Genomic DNA, 22,789 nt, shown 5'->3' with positions numbered 1-22,789 from the left:
TAACAGATGTAAATCATTCAGCTGCGGCAAGAAAAACTAAATCTCTGAGCACCAAAAAATACTTGGAGGACCCCCGAGCGTGCTCGGGAAATCTCGAGTAACGAGTAAATTCGCTCATCACTAGTAAGAAACAAACCTGTATAGGCCTGAAGTTTTTTTTCTAGAAGAATGACTGTGAGGGCTACAGCAAATATGCAGAACAGGTTATGAAAAAATAAAGGTACCTTCACACTAAACGACGCTGCAGCGATCCAGACAACGATGCCGGTAACCAGGGTAAACATCGGGTTACTAAGCGCAGGGCCGCGCTTAGTAACTCGATGTTTACCCTGGTTACCATCCTAAAAGTAAAAAAAACAAACGCTTCATACTTACCTTCCGCTGTCTGTCCTCCGGCGCTCTGCTTCTCTGTACTGGCTGTGAGCACAGCGGCTGGAAAGCAGAGCGGTGACGTCACCGCTCTGCTTTCCGGCTGCTGTGCTCACAGTGAGTGCAGGAAAGCACATCGCCGGGGACAGACAGCGGAAGGTAAGTATGTAGTGGTTGTTTTTTTTACTTTTAGGATGGTATCCAGGGTAAACATCGAGTTACTAAGCGCGGCCCTGCGCTTAGTAACCCAATGTTTACCCTGGTTACCAGCAAAGACATCGCTGAATCGGTGTCACACACGCCGATTCAGCTATGTCAGCGGGAGAGCCAGCGACCAAATAAAGTGCTGGCCCTCTAGCCCCGACCAACAACATCACAGCAGGATTCTGATCGCTGCTGCGTGTCACACTGAACGATATCGCTAGCGAGGACGCTGCAACGTCACGGATCGCTAGCGATATCGTTTAGTGTGAAGGTACCATAAACCTCGGAAGGAGCTATTGAAAAAGTTCCTGAAGCGCTTCTGAATAAGCTAACATTTACTCAATTTTGTAGAGACTTTTTGAGAATGGAATTAACAGGCAAGATCAGTGATTGTAGTGTGTCTTACCAAGCATCATTTGTATGCAAAGTGAGAAACTGTCCAAACAACTGATATTTGTGATAATGCATACCAGCAAGTAATAATCTGTGCACTAGAAGCACAAACTTTTCAACAACACTATTAGTATATTAGTATATGTATTGTGACAAAACACTCTGGGATCGCCTTTGCTGGGGTCAAAGGACACGTGGTTTGTGCATTGAATCTGAGGCGTACAGCAGGTTTCTGAGCAGGCTGACCTCAGGTCAGATTTATTAACGTGAAAGCAACACAAAAAACAAAACATAAAAATAAATCCTAGCCTGTCCGGCACTAACTAAACAAATACGTTGCTATCTCAACAACTGGGGGGCTTCTCCCACCCAGCTAACATCACACAGATCTTTAGCAGAGCTCTTCACTCACGTTTGTCTCACACAGGCAGGCAATCTGTGTGCCCCAGGCAGACACTGGAAACACCCAGCTGGTCATCTTTTATTCCTGCAATCATTAACCCATTAGCACCCTGAAGATACTGAGTGGCCTAATTCACATAGGACAAACACCTGGGCGAGATATACCTGCCTCCATCTACCACACCAGCATGAGTCTTACATATCCCCCCCCTTGCTCAGACCACTCCGGTCGAGCAAGAACACTTTTGAAACAGTGCACTCGGGATAGGGCATCGGCGTTCCCCATCTGCACCCCAGGTCGGTGCTCCACCGTAAAAGAGTAAGCCTGCAGGGCAAGGAACCACCGGGTTACCCGACTATTACGGTCCTTGTGGAGGTGCATCCACTTGAGAGGGGCATGGTCTGTGACCAGCCTAAACTTCCTACCAGCCAGGTAATACTTGAGGGAGTCGAGAGCCCATTTAATGGCTAGGCACTCTTTTTCAACCACCGCATACCTCTGCTCATGTACATTCAGTTTCCGACTGAGATAGAGGACCGGGTGTTCGACTCCGTCCCTCACCTGGGAAAGTACAGCTCCGACACCAGTATCAGAGGCATCAGTTTGTACCACAAACTCGCTGCTGAAATCAGGAGTCACTAGTACGGGCTGAGAGCACAAAGCCCATTTCAGGCTGTGGAAGGCCTCTTCAGCAGCTGAGGTCCATTTTACCATGACGGAACCCTTCCCCTTGGTAAGATCCGTCAAGGGAGTAGCCATGGCTGCAAAATTGGGTATGAACCGGCGATAATAGCCGGCAATCCCCAGGAAAGCCTGCACTTGTTTCTTGTTCACTGGTTGTGGCCAGCCCTGAATTGCCTGTATTTTGTCAATCTGGGGTTTACCCACTCCTCGGCCAATCACGTAGCCCAAGTATCGGGCTTCTTCAAGCCCGATGTGGCATTTCTTGGGGTTTGCCGTTAAACCTGCATCTCGCAGGTCATCAATCACCGCTTGTACCTTCTGGAGATGAGTTTCCCAGTCCATGCTGTAAATTACGATGTCATCCAGGTAGGCAGAAGCGTACTGTCTGTGAGGCCTCAAGACTCGATCCATCAATCTCTGGAACGTTGCGGGAGCTCCGTGAAGTCAAAACGGCATATAGACATACTGGAACAGACCTTCCGGTGTAGCAAATGCCGTCTTCTCTCTGGCCGCCTCGGCCAGAGGAATCTGCCAGTACCCCTTTGTTAAATCCAGGGTCGTAATGTATCGGGCTTTACCAAGCCGGTCGATCAACTCATCGACCCGGGGCATAGGGTACGCATCAAATTTAGAAACTGCATTCAGTTTCCTAAAGTCATTACAAAACCGGATGGAGCCATCCGGTTTAGGTATCAACACAATTGGACTGGACCAGGCGCTGTGTGACTCCTCAATGACTCCTAAGTCCAACATTGCCATCACTTCCCGGGAGACGGCTTCACGGCGGGCTTCCGGAATCCGGTAGGGCTTCACATGAACAGTGACGCCAGGCTCTGTGACAATCTCATGTTTCACCAACTTATTCCGGCCAGGTTTTTTGGAGAAAAACTGTCGGTTCTGTAACAAAAATTGCTTAACCTCAGATTTTTGTCGTTCTGAGAGAGTCTCAGCAACCTGCACCTCTGGTACAGTAGGTGAACAAACCGGACGGGGCAGATCCGCCGTTCCGGCAGAGCGGTCTTTCCAGGATTTTATCAGATTCACATGATAAATCTGTTCCGGTTTTCTCTTACCCGGCTGGTACACTTTATAGTTCACTTCAACTCTTTCTCGGACCTCAAATGGGCCCTGCCATTTCGCCAGGAATTTACTATCCACCGTAGGGATTAGGACCAACACCCTATCGCCGGGTGCAAATGTACGGACCTTAGCGCCTCTATCATAACTTTGCCTCTGGGCTCCCTGGGCCTGTAACATATGGTCCCTAACGATGGGCCGACTTGATTGCCCGCATTCTCCACCACAATGTGACAAAACACTCTGGGATCGCCTTTGCTGGGGTCAAAGGACACGTGGTTTGTGCATTGAATCTGAGGCGTACAGCAGGTTTCTGAGCAGGCTGACCTCAGGTCAGATTTATTAACGTGAAAGCAACACAAAAAACAAAACATAAAAATAAATCCTAGCCTGTCCGGCACTAACTAAACAAATACGTTGCTATCTCAACAACTGGGGGGCTTCTCCCACCCAGCTAACATCACACAGATCTTTAGCAGAGCTCTTCACTCACTTTGTCCCACACAGGCAGGCAATCTGTGTGCCCCAGGCAGACACTGGAAACACCCAGCTGGTCATCTTTTATTCCTGCAATCATTAACCCATTAGCACCCTGAAGATACTGAGTGGCCTAATTCACATAGGACAAACACCTGGGCGAGATATACCTGCCTCCATCTACCACACCAGCATGAGTCTTACAGTATTAATATGGCTGTTTTATTTAGATAGTGTTTAGCACTTATTAAATTATAGCGCCCCCTCAATCACAAGACCATGGTGAGTAGAAAATAATGTAACCTAAAACTACAGGTTTTATCTCTGTGGAAATCTGGTAGTTGGCTCTAAAGACCCTAAAATAAGGAAAACTGGTAAAAGTGAAACAAGCAAAAAAGTAAAAGAAAAAAAGGTATGTTCTTACGAATTTAAGTCAGGTGCACAGATATAGTATAGTAAAACCTATGCTTATCTAGTACATAAATTGTTCTGGTAAGTGTACTAAAAAGGAATCCGTCCACAGGCTTTTGCCTGGTAATCTGAGAGAAGTATGATGTAGGGGCAGAGATCCTGATTCCAGCGATGTGTCACTTTATGGGCTGCTTAGTGTAGTTTTGATATAATCACAGTTGTATCAGCAAAAAATTATCACTAGAGGACTAGTAAACTTTCTGCCATGTAGTCCTCCATATTCATGAGCTCTGTATAACCCCGCCCACATCACTGATTGGCAGCTTTCAGATGACCACACCTCGAAAAAGCTAACGCGAAACGCGCGTTGGTGGTGGCAGTGGTCTTTGTTCCGGTCTGAGCGACAGTATGCGTAAGCACTTTGGGGTGAGGAGTTAGGATTTGGAGGCATGGTAATTACCTGTATTGATAGGACTTGGTGTCTGTATACGTTGATGTCTAAATCCTTGTACTCCTTCTTTCTGAAACTATAAGCACTGGCACTTTATTTAATGCCCCTGTCAGTCTCAGCTGGGACACATGAGCCACCACATACCTGATCCCTTGCTGTTTTTTGCCTCTTGTACTTATTCTGTGTACATTACGATTATGTTTTGGTGACATTTTTGTACTTAATCTGTATCTAATTAGGCTGTGTGCACACGTTCAGGATTTTTTGCATTTAAAACGTGATAAAACCGCGAAAAAAACGCATACATTAAGCATCCTATTATTAGAATGCAATCCGCAATTTTTGTGCACATGTTGCGTTTTTTTCCGCGGCGGAATCGCATTCCGGAAAAAAACGCAGCATGTTCATTCTTTGTGCGGAATTGTGGGGATTCCACACACATAGGAATGCATTGATCCGCTTACTTTCCACATGTGGCTATGCCCACCATGCGGGAAGAAAGCGAATCACGTGCGGTTGGTACCCAGGGTGGAGGAGAGGAGATTCTCCTCCAGGCCCAGGGAACCATATAATTGTTTAAAAAAAAGAAAATAATAAATCGTGATATTCTCACCTTGCAGCGTTCCTGCTCCTCGTGATGCTTCTGTTCCCAATAATGCCTTGCAAAAATGACCTGTGATGAAGTAGCGGTCTCGCGAGACCGCTACGTCATCTGGGGTCATCGCCGCTAGGCATTATTGGGACCGGAGCATCGCGAGGAGTGGGAACGCTGCGAGGGACGCCGGAAGGTGAGAATATCACGATTCATTATTTTCTTTTTATTATAATTTTTAACGTTCTATCTTTTTACTATTGTTGCGGCATAGGCAGTATCAATAGTAAAACATTGGTCACACTTGTCAAACACTATGTTTGACAAGTGTGACCGACCTGTCAATCAGTTTTCCAAGCGATGCTACAGATCTCTTGGAAAACGCTAGCATTCTGCAAGATAATTATGCTTGTAAATCGCTAGTGTTTAGCGGGAAAACGCATGCCTATTCCGCATGCAATATACCCGCGGCAGGAGTTGCGGAATTGCCTCGGAAATTTCCACTGAAATTCTGCAACGTGTGCACTTAGCCTCAAAGTTGTACTTTTTTAAGTATTTTGTGGACTTAGTACTCCATTTTTTTCCATATAATTTGGCTGTATTGAGGAGTGTTCCATTTTGTGTGCTGTGTAGTCAATCCACTGAATGCTTGGACTATCTGGTACTGACTATAAATGGTTCTCTTGGTGGTCTATATTTATCTTATTGGCCGCTTTCAGTGTACACTGTTAATAAGCAGAAAGCTGCCAATCAGTGGTGTGGGCGGGGTTAAACTGAGCGCAGCATTCAGAGAATTGGCAGATCTGCAGAAGATTAAACAGGGACTCAGTAAGTGACATATCTCTGGAATCAGGGTCTCTGTCCCTACATTATGTAGCTAAAACCTTGTGACAGATTCCCTTTGATGCATGGACCACACTTGCCCTCCACTTTATTCCTAGGTATTACACTAGCACTGTACTCATGGTACTGGAGTAGACTGCAGCTCTCAGGATCTAATATGTAACAGCCAGTCAGTGTCAATACTTTGATAAGGCATCGATACTGATTGGCTTCATGAGATCCAACACTAAGTGCTCATTGGTTCTTATGGAATAATTTTAAGATTCCACGGCTGCCCTGCTGTATTTTCTGGTAGAATTATTATATTAAGGAATATCTATTTCAAACTATTATCAACATTTCTTTTTAAGAGCAATAAAGGAAATGATAATCTCCAATTTAGCTGTGGGTATCGGTATATAGAGGAGACCATTCACACTTTCATTTTGTATTCCTTTGATTGTTATATAGTGACACTGGCACGTGTATTCCAGAAAGCGGACTGTTTGGATTCATGATCAGTGTTACGGCCATTTTAGGTAAGTGTCTCCAGTTAGTTTCTCTTTGGACTTTTTATGAGCTGGCACAGTAGGTTGGGGGGTAAATGGGCTGTGCAGTGAGATGTCTAGACTAAAAACCACTGCATCTTTCGGCTCTTTTCATTGTTATGTCAGAAAAAGTATACTTGTCAGTCTTCACTTTAAATATAATTAACCCCTTAATGACATATGGCGCACCCTGACTTTGATGCTGGCTCACAAGCTGATCCCTCATCTTTGCTGACAGTTGTTTTAAAAAAAAAATGAAAAAAATGTTTTAAGGGTATGTTCACACGTTCCTGATTTCCATCCTTTTTTTTTCAGGACTGTTTTTTAAAAAACTGCAGCTCTTGGCAGAAAACGCAGGTCCTTTTTTTGGTCCTTTTTTGGTCCTTTTTTGATGCGTTTTTTGATGCAGTTTTCTAGCCAGAGTCTGTGTGTTTTCTAGGAATTTTTTTAGGGTTAAAATGGCTGAAAATACCCTAACCCTACCCCTAACCCTACCCCTAACCCTACCCCTAACCCTAATCCTACCCCTAACCCTACCCCTAACCCTACCCCTAACCCTAACCCTACCCCTAACCCTAACCCTACCCCTAACCCTAACCCTACCCCTAACCCTAACCCTATTCTAACCTTAGTGGAAAAAAAAAAATTCTTTATTTTTTTATTGTCCCTACCTATGGGGGTGACAAAGGGGGGGGGGGTCATTTACTATTTTTTTTATTTTGATCACTGAGATAGGTTATATCTCAGTGATCAAAATGCACTTTGTAACGAATCTGCCGGCTGGCAGATTCGGCGGGCGCACTGCGCATGCGCCCACCATTTTGCAAGATGGCGGCGCCCAGGGAGAAGACGGCCGGACGGACAACGGGACCGGGTAAGTATAAGGGGGGGAGATGGGGGGAGATGGGGGCACGGGGGGGGCGTCGGAGCACGGGGGGGTGGCATCGGAGCATGGGGGAGTGGGATTGGGGCACGGGGGGCAGCCACACTGCAGCGGTTCTGCACCACAAACCGCAGTAAAACCCGCAGATATTTTTTTCATCTGCGGGTTTTACTGCGGCTTTGACCTCACAATGGAGGTCTATGGGTGCAGAACCGCTGCTGTTTTACAAAAAGAAGTGACATGGTACTTCTTTTTTACCGCAGCTAATCAGTGCGGTTTTTTTTTTCAATTCAGGACCATGTGCACAGTGGGTCCTGTTTTCCATAGGGTACAGTGTACTGTTCCCTGCATGGAAAACAGCCGCGGAACCGCAGCGGCAAAACCGCTGCGTTTCCGCGGTAAAAAACGCACTGTGTGAACATGGCCTAAGAAATATGATTTAAAATGTTTTAAAAAATGTTGTAAATAAAAGTTCAAATCACCCCCTTTTTCATTCCCCCCATTAAAAAGTAAGAAATAAAAATTACACATATTTGGTATCACTGCATGTGTAAAAGTCTGGTCCTTAAAGGGAACCTGTCACCCCTTTTTTTCGATTTGAGATAAAAATATGGTTCAGTTGTGCCTGAGCTCTGCTTTACAGCAGTACCTTTCATATCCCCCGATTCCCAACCTTTGCTTATATGTAATCTCTCCGTTTTCGTATGTAAATTACCCCGGTCTATTACCCCGGGCCTATTCGCCGTCTCTCCCTCTGCTCTCCCCTAATTTACATGCAAAATCGGAGAGATTACAAAGGTATTTTATAAGCAAAGGTTGGGAATCGGGGGATATGAAAGGTACTTATGTAAAGCAGAGCTCAGGCACAATTGAACCATATTTTTATCTCAAATCGAAAAAAAAGGGGTGACAGTTTCCCTTTAAGAGGTTAAAAACATATAATACAATCTTCAAAACAAAAGAAAAAATGTTATGTTACAGCAGTCAACAACAGCAATGAGTCTTGTGTATTAATCCTTTAAAGGCCGGGATCACACATACGCGAGATACGGCAGAGTCTGGCAGGTGAAATCCCTCCTCTGGCGCCGGCACTCCTGAGCGGAGCGTGCAGCTCCATGTGTTGCTGTGCGGCTGCACGCTCCGCTCCGGAGTGCCGGCGCCAGAGGAGGGTTTTCACCTGCCAGACTCTGCCGTATCTCGCGTATGTGTGATCCCGGCCTAAAAGACATTTAGCACACTTTGGCTTCAAGACTTGGGTTCTAGATGGAGAAAGGGTCAGGTCTCCATGTAGGTTAGAAAATGACTATACCTATATACATACACCCTTCACCAGGTTTATTACACCCATTGCTTTATGCCTAACACCATCCCTAAGGGGCATTGTTTGACATGGGACCTTTGCTAGGATAAAACAGTGTAGCAGTTTTGGAGTGTTTCATTAACCCATTCACGACATATGACGTATATTTACGTCAAATGTGGTATTCCTTCCTTTGATGCGCGTTGACTTGCTGAGCCTGCATCTTTACCCCACATGACAGTTGATTTATGAGACGTCATGTGAATTTAACAGCCCTGTTGTCAATTTCTGACAGCAGAGTTTAATATGCGCCGACAGGGGTACGCTTTATTTCACTTGTCTATCACGTAATGTGCTCACCAATGGGTACATGGAATAATGGGCTCCCCTGTCGGCACGTGTGAAATCCTGCTGTCAGAGATTGAGGTTGTCTTGACAGCCGGACGTCTGCTGATGACCCTTGTGCCTGTCATTATGATCTTACTGTGAATGCCGGCTAACACATTTCGGGTCTTGAAAAATGGCACCAAAAGCAAAAACTAACTTTTATACAAATTTCCACATTTTTATTCAAAACTTAAATAAAAGGCAAACTATACATGGTTGATATCTGCCTACTCGTACTGACCCGGAGAATCATATTGATAGGTCAGTTTTACTACATAGTGAACATGATAATAAAAAACCTCAAAAAACAATTGTGGCATTGCACTTTTTCCCAATTTCATTCCCATTTGCCAGTACCCTTTATGCTAAAATTAATGATGTCATTCAAAAGTACAACTAGTGTCGCAAAAAACAATCCTTCATATTGCTATATTGACAGAAATATAAATGTTATGGCTCTTGGAAGAAAGGGAATTAAAAATGAAAAATAAGAAAATGGCCTGGGGGTGATTGGGTTAAATGATAAATAATATATTAAGATTAATCTATGTTTAACTTTGATTTACGATGTTCTGATATAATTTACGTTTGTTTCTGTTTCATCAGGTGCTGCTACAATGTACACAAGGTATAAAATAATCCAGGCTCAAAATTTGAGAATCTCCTTTTTGAATTATTGGTTCAACTTCATGTCATTACTTATTGGAGTTCTTGGCTGCATTGGGATGGGCATTGTGGCTTCTTTTCAGGTGGGTTAGTTGGCCAGCATCTAATAATGGTTACCAATCAGGCTTCAGCTCTTATTTTCTTATACCCTTTTAAATATAGAAAGAAGACTCTGATTGGTTGCCATGAACAACTCCTCCCCCTTTCCTATGTAGTAGCATTAATACATTTCTATCAATGTATTTATAAATATATAATGACGTATGTGCGGACAACCCCATTACGACTTACAAATGTTGATGTAAAATACTCTCCAAATACTGAACGTGTGAACATGGACTTAGTTTAATTTACAGCTAACAATGAATTGCTAATCTGTATAATTATGAATGAGATGAAATGACAATGCAGTTTATCTCTGCTAGCTACAGTAGTTAAAAGGATTGACCAGATCTATAATATTGATCACATATTCTTAGGATGGCTCATTAATATCAGACAAATAGGAGTCCAACACCCAGAAAAGCCCCACAAATCTGCTGTTATTGGGTCCCATGGTGGACATATGTACACAGTATACAAAGCAATGGCTCTTGCACTGTGTAAATCGAGCTAGCTAAAAGCTAATAGGTGGAGGTGCTGAACACTGATTTTATATTGAGGATCTATCCTAAAGATAACTCATAAATATCGTAGTCCAGGACAAGTTCTGAATTTATATACTCAGTTAACATTCTCTGCATTTCCCCTTTGTTCTCTTGGCTAGAGCAAGCTCTGTCTAAATTGAATCTCTGCACATGCGCACTGACACTGCAGGAGCCCAGCAAGTGCACACACCCAGTATCAGTGTGGGCATACTCACATACCTCTCTCCTGTTTGCAGTGGGTACTCGCTGCACACAGAGTAACACAGCAGCAAGAGGCCACTGTAGACAGGAGAGAGGAACGAGACCTTGCCTGCACAGATACCATGTGTATGTGTGCATGTGTTGGCTCCTGCAGTGTCAGTGCATACGTCCAGGGCCAGGGATTCAATTCAAGCAGTGCTCGCCTTAGGCAAGCAAGTACTGTCAATCAACATGACAATAGTGCACCGGAGCTCCCTCATTTGTGTATGTAATAAATTGGGTAAAAACTAAAGTAGTGAAATCTATGTTACACGGATGACTTTTTGGTGGCTATGTCCCCTATATTACTGTATAATTGGTTTAATTTGAGTTTTGGTGGTGACAGACTCCCTTTAAGGCAGGCTTCTTTAAAAAGATGAAAAAGTCCTAAGTGTTAAAAATGTCAACTTTTATTGACTTCGATGTACTTTGTAAACTGTGCTGTCTTTGCTTCACCACAAGTCATATGATGAATGAGCTGATGTGAAATAGTCACAAAACTGCTAAACCACAGCGGGAACTGAAGAAGTGAAGTTGTCCTCTGTACAACCCCCTGTTGTGGCTGCGTTTGGTTATTGCATCAAAACAATGGTATACTACATGATCATTTGGTTTTCTGATAGCACAACTGAGCCTGTAATAACCATGCCATAATATGTATGTTATCTTACAGGAGACAACTGTCACAGAAGTGCATGAAGTGGGAGCCCTCATGACGTTCATCTGTGGGGTTGCATATATATTTCTTCAATCAATTATCACCTTCAAAGCCTGCCCTCAATGGAACAAAAAGGGAATCTGCTACGTACGAATGACAATTTCAGTGTTATCAATAATTGCAATATTTCCTAGTATCCTTTTCATACTTATTCATTGGTTTTGTTTTGTTTAGCATCATAAAACATGGCTGTTGTACTTGGAGGAGAGAAGGTTGGTTGGGCTTCCACTTCACCCATCCGTCCTTTAAGTTGGCCAAAGGAACTCATTAGTAGACACCAGGTTGTCTCAGAAAGTTGGGCAGACTGTAGAAGCATGGGTAATGTATGGATGATGAACGTTATGCTTTGTAAAACTGGGTAGTAGTCTCATCACCTGGCCAAGGGCGCTGTATACAATGTACAGTTTGTGGCCAGATAGTCATGGTTTCTACTTTCTACTGTATGATTGCAACGCTGATTTGCAAGTGAAGATAATAAAACTGGTTGAGCCCAGTTTCAACTAAAAATAATCAAGTTATGTTAGAATTAATATTCTTACTTTGCCAACTATCTTACCCAGAAGATGGCAATCCTATAAATTAGAGTGCTCCTGAGTTCCGATGATATATATTTTACTTTGGCATGTAAAAGTTTGGGCACCCCTGATCAAAATTACTGTTATTGTGAACAGTTAATCAAGTTAAAGATTAAATGATCTCTAAAAGGCCTAACGTTAAAGATGACACATTCCCTTTGTATTTTTGGCCAAAAAATAATACATTGTCATGTTTTACATTTTAAAAATTACAAAAGGGAAATGGGGCCATGCAAAAGTTTGGGCACTGTTGGAGATTTGTTTGCTCAGAAAACTTTGACCAAAGATTCAGACCTTAATTAGCCTGTTAGGGTTATGACTTGTTCACTATCATCTTTTGGAAACTCTCTAAACTTGTGCTAAAAACAGCAGCTATGGATTCTTCTAAGCAACAGCCTAGCACTCTGAAATTGAAAATGGTGGAGGCCCACAAAGCAGGAGACGGCTATAAGAAGATAGCAAAGCGTTTTCAAGTTGCTCTTTCCTCAGTTCGAAATATAATTAAGAAATGGCAGTTAACAGAAAAAGTCAAGGTCAAGAAAAGTTCTGAAAGACCAGGCAAAATTTCATTGAGAACTGCTCTTAGGATTGATAGAGAGGCAAACCAAAACTCTCACTTGACTGCAAAAGTCCTTTAGAAAGATTTAGCAGACTCTGGAGTTGTTGTACATTGTTCTACTGTTCAAAGACACCTGCCCAAATATGACCTTCATGGAAGAGTCATCAGAAGTAAACCTCTCTTGTGTCCTCACCATAAAATTCAGCCTCAGACGTATGCAAAAGAACATCTAAAGAAGCTGGATGCATTTTGAAAACAGCTCCTGTGGACCGATAGGGTTAAAATAGAACTCTAGGGCCACAATAATCAAAGGTATGTGTGGAGAAAAAAGGGCATAGAATTTCAGGAAAAGAACATCTCGACAATCATTAAGCATGGGGATGGATCAATCATGCTTTTGGGGTTGTGTTGTATTCTTGATGCAAACATAACACCATCTGTAAACAAAAGCTAAGGTTGAAAAGAGGATGGCTTTTACAAATGGATAACTATCCTAAACACACATCAAAATTCACAATAGACTACCTTAAAAGGCACAAGCTGAAGGTTTTACATTGACCCGCACTGTCCCCTGATCTGAATATCATTGAAAATCTGTGGCTAGACCTCAAAATAGTGCATGCAAGACGACCCAGGAATCTCACAGAACTGGATTAAATTTTCAAATAAAGAATGGATGAAAATCCATCAAATAAGAATTGAAAGACTCTTGGCTGGCTATAAAAAGTACTTACAACCTGTGATACATGCAAAGGGGATTGCTTCTAGGCACTAATCAGGCAGGGTGCCAAAACTTCCAAACTTCTGCATTGGCTCATTTTCCTCTTTGTATTTTTTAAAATGTAAAAGATGACTATATATAACATATATATATATATTGTGGTAGATTTTCTCACTTGGCTGCACATGGAAGTAGACACGAGTACACTGCCACTTTAAAAACTTCCTTTGGCTTATTGTAGGCAGCATAAATCAAGGTGTAGCAAAGAAAATACAGCCCTCTGGGCAAAACAGGAAAGCAAAACAAAATGGTGGCAGAACAAACAGTCCTTCTGTGAGTGGGTTTCCTCCCGCTCACGGCAGACAGAACACATAATGTTCAGGTTCACAAGTCCAAGCAACACTTTCCTGCAGTGCTGCCTCTTCAGGCACATTGTCATGCTGCTGCAGTGCAGTACAGTGCAACCTCCACCAGGGGGAACTTGAGAGGAAAGTGAGACTGCACACACAGGACAGCAGAACAGACGCCACCAAGTGGCGACAGAGTGGTCAGACAAGCTGAGTCAAAATCATGAGATAGCACAACAGTATAATAGGATTAGACAGATGGATAGTCAGAACATAACCAGAGATCAGTAAACCAGAACGGGCAATATACAGTACAATAGGGACAAACAGCAACGAAGTAAATAATAAAAGCCAGGAGATCAAAACCGGAGAATCAAGCAGACAAACAGACAGAGAAATACTGCGAAAAGGGCAGACAGAGGGAGTTAACAGACACAGGATAAGACATGGTTCACAGCATGGCAAATCAAGAGCTACCAGCAGGGTCAGGTTAACACGCTGAAGGCAGAATTATAGCTGTCACTGCCAGCAAGATTCATGGGAGCTAAATAGCAAACCTGAACCCAGAATGAGGCAGAGCAAAGTTAACCCTTGACATGATCCGTCCAGAAAAAAGGGCAGACACTAATAAACCCTGGAACGGACCATAACAGTACCCTCCTCTCAAGGAGGGCCACCGGACCCCCAGGTTTCCCAGGATGATGTGCATGAAATGCCCGGACCAATTGATCAGCATGGACAGATCGCACCGGGACCCAAGATCGATCCTCAGGACCATAACCCCTCCAATGGATCAAATACTGAAGAGAACTACCATGCGAGAATCCACAATCTGTTCTACTTCAAACTCGGTCTGACCATCCACAGAGACAGGAGGCGGAGGGGATGGAGGCCCTGCGGAAGATGGTACAAAGGACTTAAGAAGGGATTTATGGAACACATTGGGGATCCAAAGCGACTGAGGAAGGCGTAAACGAAAAGCATCTGGATTGACCATCTCAATGATCTCGTAAGGACCAATAAACCTGGGACCAAGCTTAGCAGAAGGAATCTTTGGACGAATGTTCTTGGTAACCACCTATAAAAAGAGGCACCACACAAATATAATATACTTAATATTTTATTGAAGACATAAATAAAGACCACAACATGGTCATAAAAATGCCCAAGCAGGCACAGATGAAAAACAGACACAGGAAAAGAAGGTGGATCTCCTGGAAGTAGTTACAAAACTGTCAATACCAGTGTATTAGTGCAACTCACATTCAAAAAAAGACATAGTAGTATTTTAAGGCCAGACGGTACTTATTCAGATTGTTCGTATGTAATGCTATAGTCATTACACAAGATGATATAATAAATAACTATGTACAGAAAAATATTTTTTTTCTAATGAAAAAACAGGCAAATATTGCACTTTTAGTAAAGAAAGGCCAAGTGTGCCATATATGCTATCATGCAAATAATGTCCAAGAACCGTCATACAATATACATGTCTTAATACAAAGCATATAACAGCTCATAGTTACCAAATGAATGGAGACGAACCAGGAGACCACCACACCCGACGCGCGTTTCGCAATGAAATGCTTCGTCTGGAGGTCTGGGACATTATTTGCATGATAGCATATATGGCACACTTGGCCTTTCTTTACTAAAAGTGCAATATTTGCCTGTTTTTTCATTAGAAAAAAAATATTTTTCTGTACATAGTTATTTATTATATCATCTTGTGTAATGACTATAGCATTACATACGAACAATCTGAATAAGTACCGTCTGGCCTTAAAATACTACTATGTCTTTTTTACACCAAGACCAACATTTCTAATAATACCCGTTGCCTGCTGGGGTAAGTGATGGAGTCAGCGACTTTGTGCTCTGTGACAACTCTTAGCAGTATTAACAGTATGGGTGTCTTGATTACACCAAATCTGTTAACTACTTAGCAAGGCGGCCCACGACCCTTCTGGCATTGGCCAGAATTGCCAGATGGCCAGTCCATTGCTAAGTATTCTAATACAACTACTCTTCTTTGCAGACGTATTTAGAAAGGTTTAGTGGATAAAATATTTGTCAGACGTGCTTCTTCTGGTTGCACATGCAATGCTTTGCAGCCAGTAGAGGGAGCTCACCACATATCAATTGTTAATGCTCCTGTTGAATTTACCAGAATTCTACAATTCAGTGTATGGAAGTAGGGAATTTGTAGTGTTCTCTGCATACACTCTTGTGAACTAAAGGTTCTAATAAAAGGCTAGTCTGATGGCGATGTTAACAGTCTGGCAGTTGTGTCACTTTGTAATATGCACTGCATGGCATCATAATCTAAAATGCCATACACTATAGTGACATTATTTTCTTTTTAGTGAGATGAGAGCTTCGCCTGTGTTTTCCAAGTGTACATACATAATTTACATGCAGTATTAATCGCTGCTATATTGAGCTGGAAGGTTTCCACTACCAGTAAATTCCTTAACATGTACATCTAATAGTGATAATATGTGCTGCATTTGATGGCATAAAGCTGTACCATTGTACCATTGGTGAGGAGGTATGAGATTTAGGTTTTTTTTTTAAACTTACTTCAGTTGTAAGTCTTAAAATCTTTATACTGTAGACCTTTATGTACCTGTAATTTCTTACTAATACCACTACATATTATATTCCCTTGTTCTGGATACAGCCCTCACCATATCACCAGGCGAGTGCAGCCTGTGAGTGGATTGTAGCTTTCGGATTTGTGACCTTCTTCCTGACTTACATAAAGGAGTTTCAGGTTGGTTTCAATAATAAATCTAAATAGCCTTCCTTAATAATCAACAATATATTACTGATCACCTACTGTATTTTTGGGCAAGACCGGATGTTTCAGTTGAATATGCGCTGCCGAACCATTCCTACCTGTGTCAGTCAACTTTTGATAAATTGAAAATTAATGTCTGATTTAATCCTTGTTTATTTTTTTACTTTATCTGTGCGGAGTTGTATGCAGTGAAATATGAGTTACGGTATATTTTGCATTGTGCACTGTGAGCCTGTACAGCATTGTTTGGGGGCATACTGCTCCCCCGTATGAAACGGCACAGCAACGTATGCGGTCATATAGATGTACAATGCTTACCTAGAAGTGGAAGGAGAAAATATATCCATAAATATACGTACTCATTATAATGTATGAAGCTGTTTATATTTTTGCGGACCGTGTATCTGTAAAAGAATCACGGAGACATGTCTGTTTTTTTCTATCTGAGTCACGGACCCATACAAGTCTATGGGCAAGTGAAAATCAGAACGAGCCCACACATGGCTCAGTGACTAAGATTGCAATATATTGGAACTTATTTATTAATTTTTCATACATTAAAATCACTGATGGTAAAAACTGATTCGCTGACAAACACTAATTAAAACTCGAAAATAAAACACAGATGAAACTTAGACCATTTATTGCATACCAGAAAAATAATGAATATCTGTTTGAGGCCTAAAGGACACCCTTTAACTTCCATTCATTTAAAGTCACTCGGTACACTAGTGTATACATTGGATTGGAGAATGCAATATAATTGTGCAGACATATCCTTATATCGCATCGGCTTCTCATAACAATTATTACATGATGAACTGGTCCTAATAATTCTTTTTCTGATTCTCCTGCAGGCAGTAACTGTGAAAATGTCTATAGAAATCCATGATGATTTTTGACAACTGCTCCATTCAAGTGTTATAGAAAAAAAGGGAATATTTCATCGTGACTTTACAAGTCAATAAGAGACGAACACATTTTGCACTATCTGCTTTGTTTGCAGAGATACAACATTTACTTTATGTGTTTTTGTAAATTATGTCCGTCCAACATTTCTGGATTTTTATATGCGATGTTTTTATGTTTTTGTTTTTTTTAATGAATAAATGATAATCCTGTGTATGGAGTTGTTTTTTTAACATGTACGTATCATAACCTAATAATATTAACAATAAATTATTGTCTAAAGTTTTGCATTTTACCTGAATGTGGTTTTGTGTGTCATAATCGCTCTGATATGTTAGAAACCTGCCATTACCTACTGAATTAGAACTTCATATTCTACTATCTTGCATTGTTTATGGCTATTACCATGATGCCTAGAGCCAGTGTCGGACTGGAGCCCCTTGGGCCCACCAGAGAAAATCATTGTTGGGGCCCACTATATAGCTACATAGAAATAAATACAAGACCACCAACTGTGCAATATAACATGCTAATATCAGGGCATAACATAAGGTAGTACCCGTCTTAATGATATAGCAGGGGTTGGCACCCACATTTTGGTTCAAACTCGATGATAAATGTTCCCTGGTGTTTATTAACCACTAAACCAATGTGTTATAGCACCAGTGTAGTGGAGGAGATTTTATAACATCTCATCTATACTCTGAGAAAATCCACGGCGGGAATTGACCGATGCAGATTTAACATATTCACCACTGATTTAACCCTTGGCAATACAAAGAATCGGGTCAGTGGTAAAGGTGCGACATTACATAATAGTAAATGCAGCAATGTCTGCAGAATGCGTGGATACTTCTACTGTTAATTTGCTTTTTGCTTTCTGCAGCAAATACATTATGTGAATGCCCCCTCTTCTAATGGTGGGGGTCCTAGATCACTTATATATGATATTGGAGTAATATCGAAATAGTTTTCCCTCACATCCCCCACCCCCCCCCCCCCATACACTTTTTACAGAAATCTCTCTGCCACCTATAAGGCCATAACTTTTTATGAAGGGCCTCATATTGTTAGTAGTAGGGAAATAAATTTTTTTGTTAGGGATGATAAAGGGAGAGAGAGGCTCAATCAGGGTGATACAGGGAGAGGTGGCGCAGTCAGGGGTGATACAGGGGAAGGGGGCTCAGTCAGTCAGGGGTGATACAGGGAAAGGGGGCTCAGTCAGTCAGGGGTGATACAGGGGAAGGGAGCTCAGTCAGTCAGGGGTGATACAGAGGAAGGGGGTTCAGTTAGTCAGGGGTGATAAAGGGGGAGAGGGGCTCAGTCAGGGGTGATACAGAGGGAAGTGGTGCAGTCAGTCAGGGGTGATACAGGGGGAGGTTGCACTACCAGGGGTTATACAGGGGAAGGGGGCTCAGTCAGTCAGGGGTGATACAGGGGGTGAGGAGCTCAGTCAGGGTGATACAAAGGGAAGTGATGCAGTCAGTCATGGGTGATACAGGGGGGGGTGCAGTCAGAGTGATACAGGGGCAGTTGTCGCAGTCAGGGTGATACAAGGGGAGGTGGCGCAGTCAGGGTGATACAGGGGCAGGTGTCGCAGTCAGGGTGATACAAGGGGAGGTGGCGCAGTCAGGGTGATACAGGGGGAGGTGGCGTAGACCGGGGGAGGTGGCACAGTCAGGGTGATACAGAAGGATGTGGCGCAGCCAGGGAGATACGGAAGGAGGTGGCGTTGCCACGGGTGATACAGGGGGAGGGGACACAGTCAGTCAGGGGTGATACAGAGGGAGGTGGTGCAGTCGGAGGTAATACAGGGGGAAAGAGGCTCATGCAGCGCCCCAGAGATCTGGTCGTTGCAGTATGACACTCTGCCGCTAAGGGGAGTGATGGTACGTCTGATGGCACTGAAGGAATTCCACTGACTAGGTATCACCAGCACACATTACACTTCACCCTCTGGCCACTAGGGGGAGAAAAAGGCTTTATTTATTGGGCCACTCCTCACACTGGTAAAACTAGGGGTTGGATAGGAAGTTAGTCAGAAGCTGACTGGGTTGGATTCAGGCAACATCCCGTGGCAGGGGGTGTTGCAGGGAGAAGACACAGGGGGGTCCCTGTCAGGCGTGGGAAACTGGCAGGTGCCTAGCGAACAGAGCAGAACGTTACGGAACCGCGCCTGCACACCCCGCGGCGATATCCTAAGAAAGTGACACAAAGGGAAGGATATTGTGGAATAGTGAGAAACGAGATCAAGCACAAAGGAGAGCCAGTAGGAGTCGTGCCGTGAGACCGAGGCAACATCCTACTGAGGCGCGTAGCCGGTGGCCGGAACACCGCGGGAGTAACTGACTCTAGGCCTTACTTCGAACTCCGCAGGATAGTTAATTATAGGTTGGCTGTCTACCTTAAATTTCCTACGAAGACATAGGGGGCAACGCGTGGAGAGGGGCGTCTCTAGGGTCCCGGAAGAGCTCCGAGCCTTCCCGTCATACGGGTGCGTCCTAGCCATAACATACCTGGGGACGAGAAACTAGTAACATCTGGAACTAACGAGAGAGAAATAAAGAGAACTAGAAAGTACGAACGAACGAGAACAGCAGTTGTGAGGACTATTCCGAATGCTCAGCAGGGTAGCACTACAACACACAGGCGCTAGTGGTAGGCACTGATTTCCACCTGCAAAGGGAACTCTGGATGTGCCCATCGGACCGGCGGGTCTCAGAAAGCCCTGTTAATCGTGCTCTGGATTGAGGATCCTGAAGTCTTCAGTAAAGAGGTAAAGAGACTGCAACCCTGTGTCCTCGTTATTGACTGCACCTCACACCATCACCATCTACCTTACTGAGAAGCCCTGGGGACATACTTCACCTGTGGAAAGGTATACCATCCAGCTGCCATTCCATCACCCCAGCGGACCCCACAGCAGCGTCGGTTACCCTGACCGAACACCACAGGTGGCGTCACGAATCCCTGATAGACTGTACCACTTTAATTGGACGCCTGTTGTGAATTCTGTGGCAGAGCTCCCTCCTGTGGTCACAAGTGGTACTTCGGCTGATTCTCTCTGGGAGCTTCCGTTTGTGGAGGAAACTGGTACTGCTGCTTCTGAGTTTCCTCCCTCAGGTGATCTGGTGAGGTCGTTAGGTGCTTCTCTACTTAACCCCACCTAATGCTTTGATTTATGCTTCCTGTCAATGTTCCAGTGTTGGACTTGTGTTTCTCTGGATCATTCCTGTGGCCTGCTGCTCTGCATGGCTGAGTGCTTCTTTGCTATTTGTTGCTATTTTTTCTGTCCAGCTTGTCTATTTGTTTTGCTGGAAGCTCTGGGACGCAAAGGGTGTACCTCCGTGCCGTTAGTTCGGTACGGAGGGTCTTTTTGCCCCTTTGCGTGGTTTTCTTTAGGGTTTTGTGTAGACCGCAAAGTTATCTTTCCTATCCTCATTCTGTCTAGAATATCGGGCCTCACTTTGCTGAATCTATTTCATCCCTACGTTTGTCTTTTCATCTTACTCACAGTCATTATATGTGGGGGGCTGCCTTTTCCTTTGGGGTATTTCTCTGAGGCAAGGTAGGCTTATTTTTTCTATCTTCAGGCTAGTTAGTTTCTCAGGCTGTGCCGAGTTGCATAGGTAGCGTTAGGCGCAATCCACGGCTGCCTCTAGTTGTGTTTGGAGAGGATCAGGGATTGCGGTCTGCAGAGTTCCCACGTCTCAGAGCTCGTTCTATTATTTTGGGTTATTGTCAGATCACTGTATGTGCTCTGACCTCCATGTCCATTGTGATACTGAATTGCCTCTCATAACAGTACAGGAAGCCAAAAGTACTAATGATTCTCAATAGAGGGAAAAAAGAAGTTCTGAGACCATTTTTTTTTCTTGGCTTTGTGTTTTGTCTTTTTTTTCCCCTAGACATTTGGGTGGTTCAGTACACAGGTGTAGCGATGGACATTAGAAGTCTGTCTTCATTTGTGGATCAGCTCTCGGCAAGAGTACAAAAGATTCAAGACACTATTGATCAGAAATCTATGTTAGAACCAAGAATTCCTATTCCTGATTTGTTTTTTGGAGATAGAACTAAGTTTCTGAGTTTCAAAAATAATTGTAAGTTATTTCTGGCCTTGAAACCTCGTTCCTCTGGTGATCCAGTTCAACAGGTTTTGATTATTATTTCTTTTTTGCGCGGCGACCCTCAGGACTGGGCATTTTCTCTTGCGCCAGGAGATCCTGCATTGAGTAATATCAATGCGTTTTTCCTGGCGCTCGGATTGCTGTACGATGAGCCTAATTCAGTGGATCAGGCAGAAAAGAATTTGCTGGCTCTTTGTCAGGGTCAGGATGAGATAGAGGTATATTGCCAGAAATTTAGAAAATGGTCAGTGCTCACTCAATGGAATGAATCTGCGCTGGCAGCTATGTTCAGAAAGGGTCTCTCTGAAGCCCTTAAGGATGTCATGGTGGGATTTCCTATGCCTGCTGGTTTGAATGAGTCTATGTCTTTGGCTATTGAGATCGGTCGACGCTTGCGTGAGCGTAAATCTGTGCACCATTTGGCGGTATTACCTGAGCTTAAACCTGAGCCTATGCAGTGCGATAGGACTTTGACCAGAGTTGAACGGCAAGAACACAGACGTCTGAATGGGCTGTGTTTCTACTGTGGTGATTCCACTCATGCCATCTCTGATTGTCCTAAGCGCACTAAGCGGTTCGCTAGGTCTGCCACCATTGGTACGGTACAGTCAAAATTTCTTCTGTCCGTTACCTTGATCTGCTCTTTGTCATCATATTCTGTCATGGCGTTTGTGGATTCAGGCGCTGCTCTGAATTTGATGGACTTGGAATATGCTAAGCGTTGTGGGTTTTTCTTGGAGCCCTTGCAGTGTCCTATTCCATTGAGAGGTATTGATGCTACGCCTTTGGCCAAGAATAAGCCTCAATACTGGACCCAGCTGACCATGTGCATGGCTCCTGCACATCAGGAGGATATTCGCTTTCTGGTGTTGCATAATCTGCATGATGTGGTCGTGTTGGGGTTGCCATGGCTAAAAGCCCATAATCCAGTATTGGATTGGAAATCCATGTCGGTGTCCAGCTGGGGTTGTCAGGGGGTACATGGTGATGTTCCATTTTTGTCAATTTCGTCATCCACCCCTTCTGAGGTTCCAGAATTCTTGTCTGATTACCGGGATGTATTTGATGAGCCCAAGTCCGATGCCCTACCTCCGCATAGGGATTGTGATTGTGCTATCAATTTGATTCCTGGTGGTAAATTCCCAAAAGGTCGACTGTTTAATTTCTCTGTGCCTGAGCACACCGCTATGCACAGTTATGTGAAGGAATCCCTGGAGAAGGGGCATATTCGCCCATCATCGTCGCCATTAGGAGCAGGGTTCTTTTTTGTAGCCAAAAAGGATGGTTCGCTGAGACCTTGTATAGATTATCACCTTCTTAATAAGATCACTGTTAAATTTCAGTACCCCTTGCCTTTGTTATCTGATTTGTTTGCTCGGATTAAGGGGCTAGTTGGTTCACCCAGATTGATCTTCGTGGTGCGTATAATCTGGTGCGAATCAGGCGAGGCGATGAATGGAAAACTGCATTTAA

General features: G+C 43.5%; 1 protein-coding gene across 1 annotated transcript in view; it reads left to right on the top strand.

The window, feature by feature from the left end:
- Positions 1 to 17,479, top strand: part of DRAM1 (DNA damage regulated autophagy modulator 1) — a 66,632-nt gene extending 49,153 nt beyond the window's left edge. Inside the window, exons 2-7 of the mRNA XM_069764275.1 lie at positions 6,355 to 6,422; positions 9,608 to 9,750; positions 11,228 to 11,405; positions 15,970 to 16,028; positions 16,161 to 16,253; positions 17,138 to 17,479. Of these exons, the coding sequence (XP_069620376.1) occupies positions 6,355 to 6,422; positions 9,608 to 9,750; positions 11,228 to 11,405; positions 15,970 to 16,028; positions 16,161 to 16,253; positions 17,138 to 17,182 (586 nt within the window). The 3' untranslated portion in view covers positions 17,183 to 17,479. The remainder of the gene's footprint in view (positions 1 to 6,354; positions 6,423 to 9,607; positions 9,751 to 11,227; positions 11,406 to 15,969; positions 16,029 to 16,160; positions 16,254 to 17,137) is intronic.
- Positions 17,480 to 22,789: the final 5,310 nt, after the last annotated feature.

This window comes from Ranitomeya imitator, chromosome 4, assembly GCF_032444005.1.
Source record: "Ranitomeya imitator isolate aRanImi1 chromosome 4, aRanImi1.pri, whole genome shotgun sequence".
Lineage (NCBI taxonomy): Eukaryota > Metazoa > Chordata > Amphibia > Anura > Dendrobatidae > Ranitomeya > Ranitomeya imitator.
This window is presented reverse-complemented; position numbering and strand designations above follow the sequence as displayed.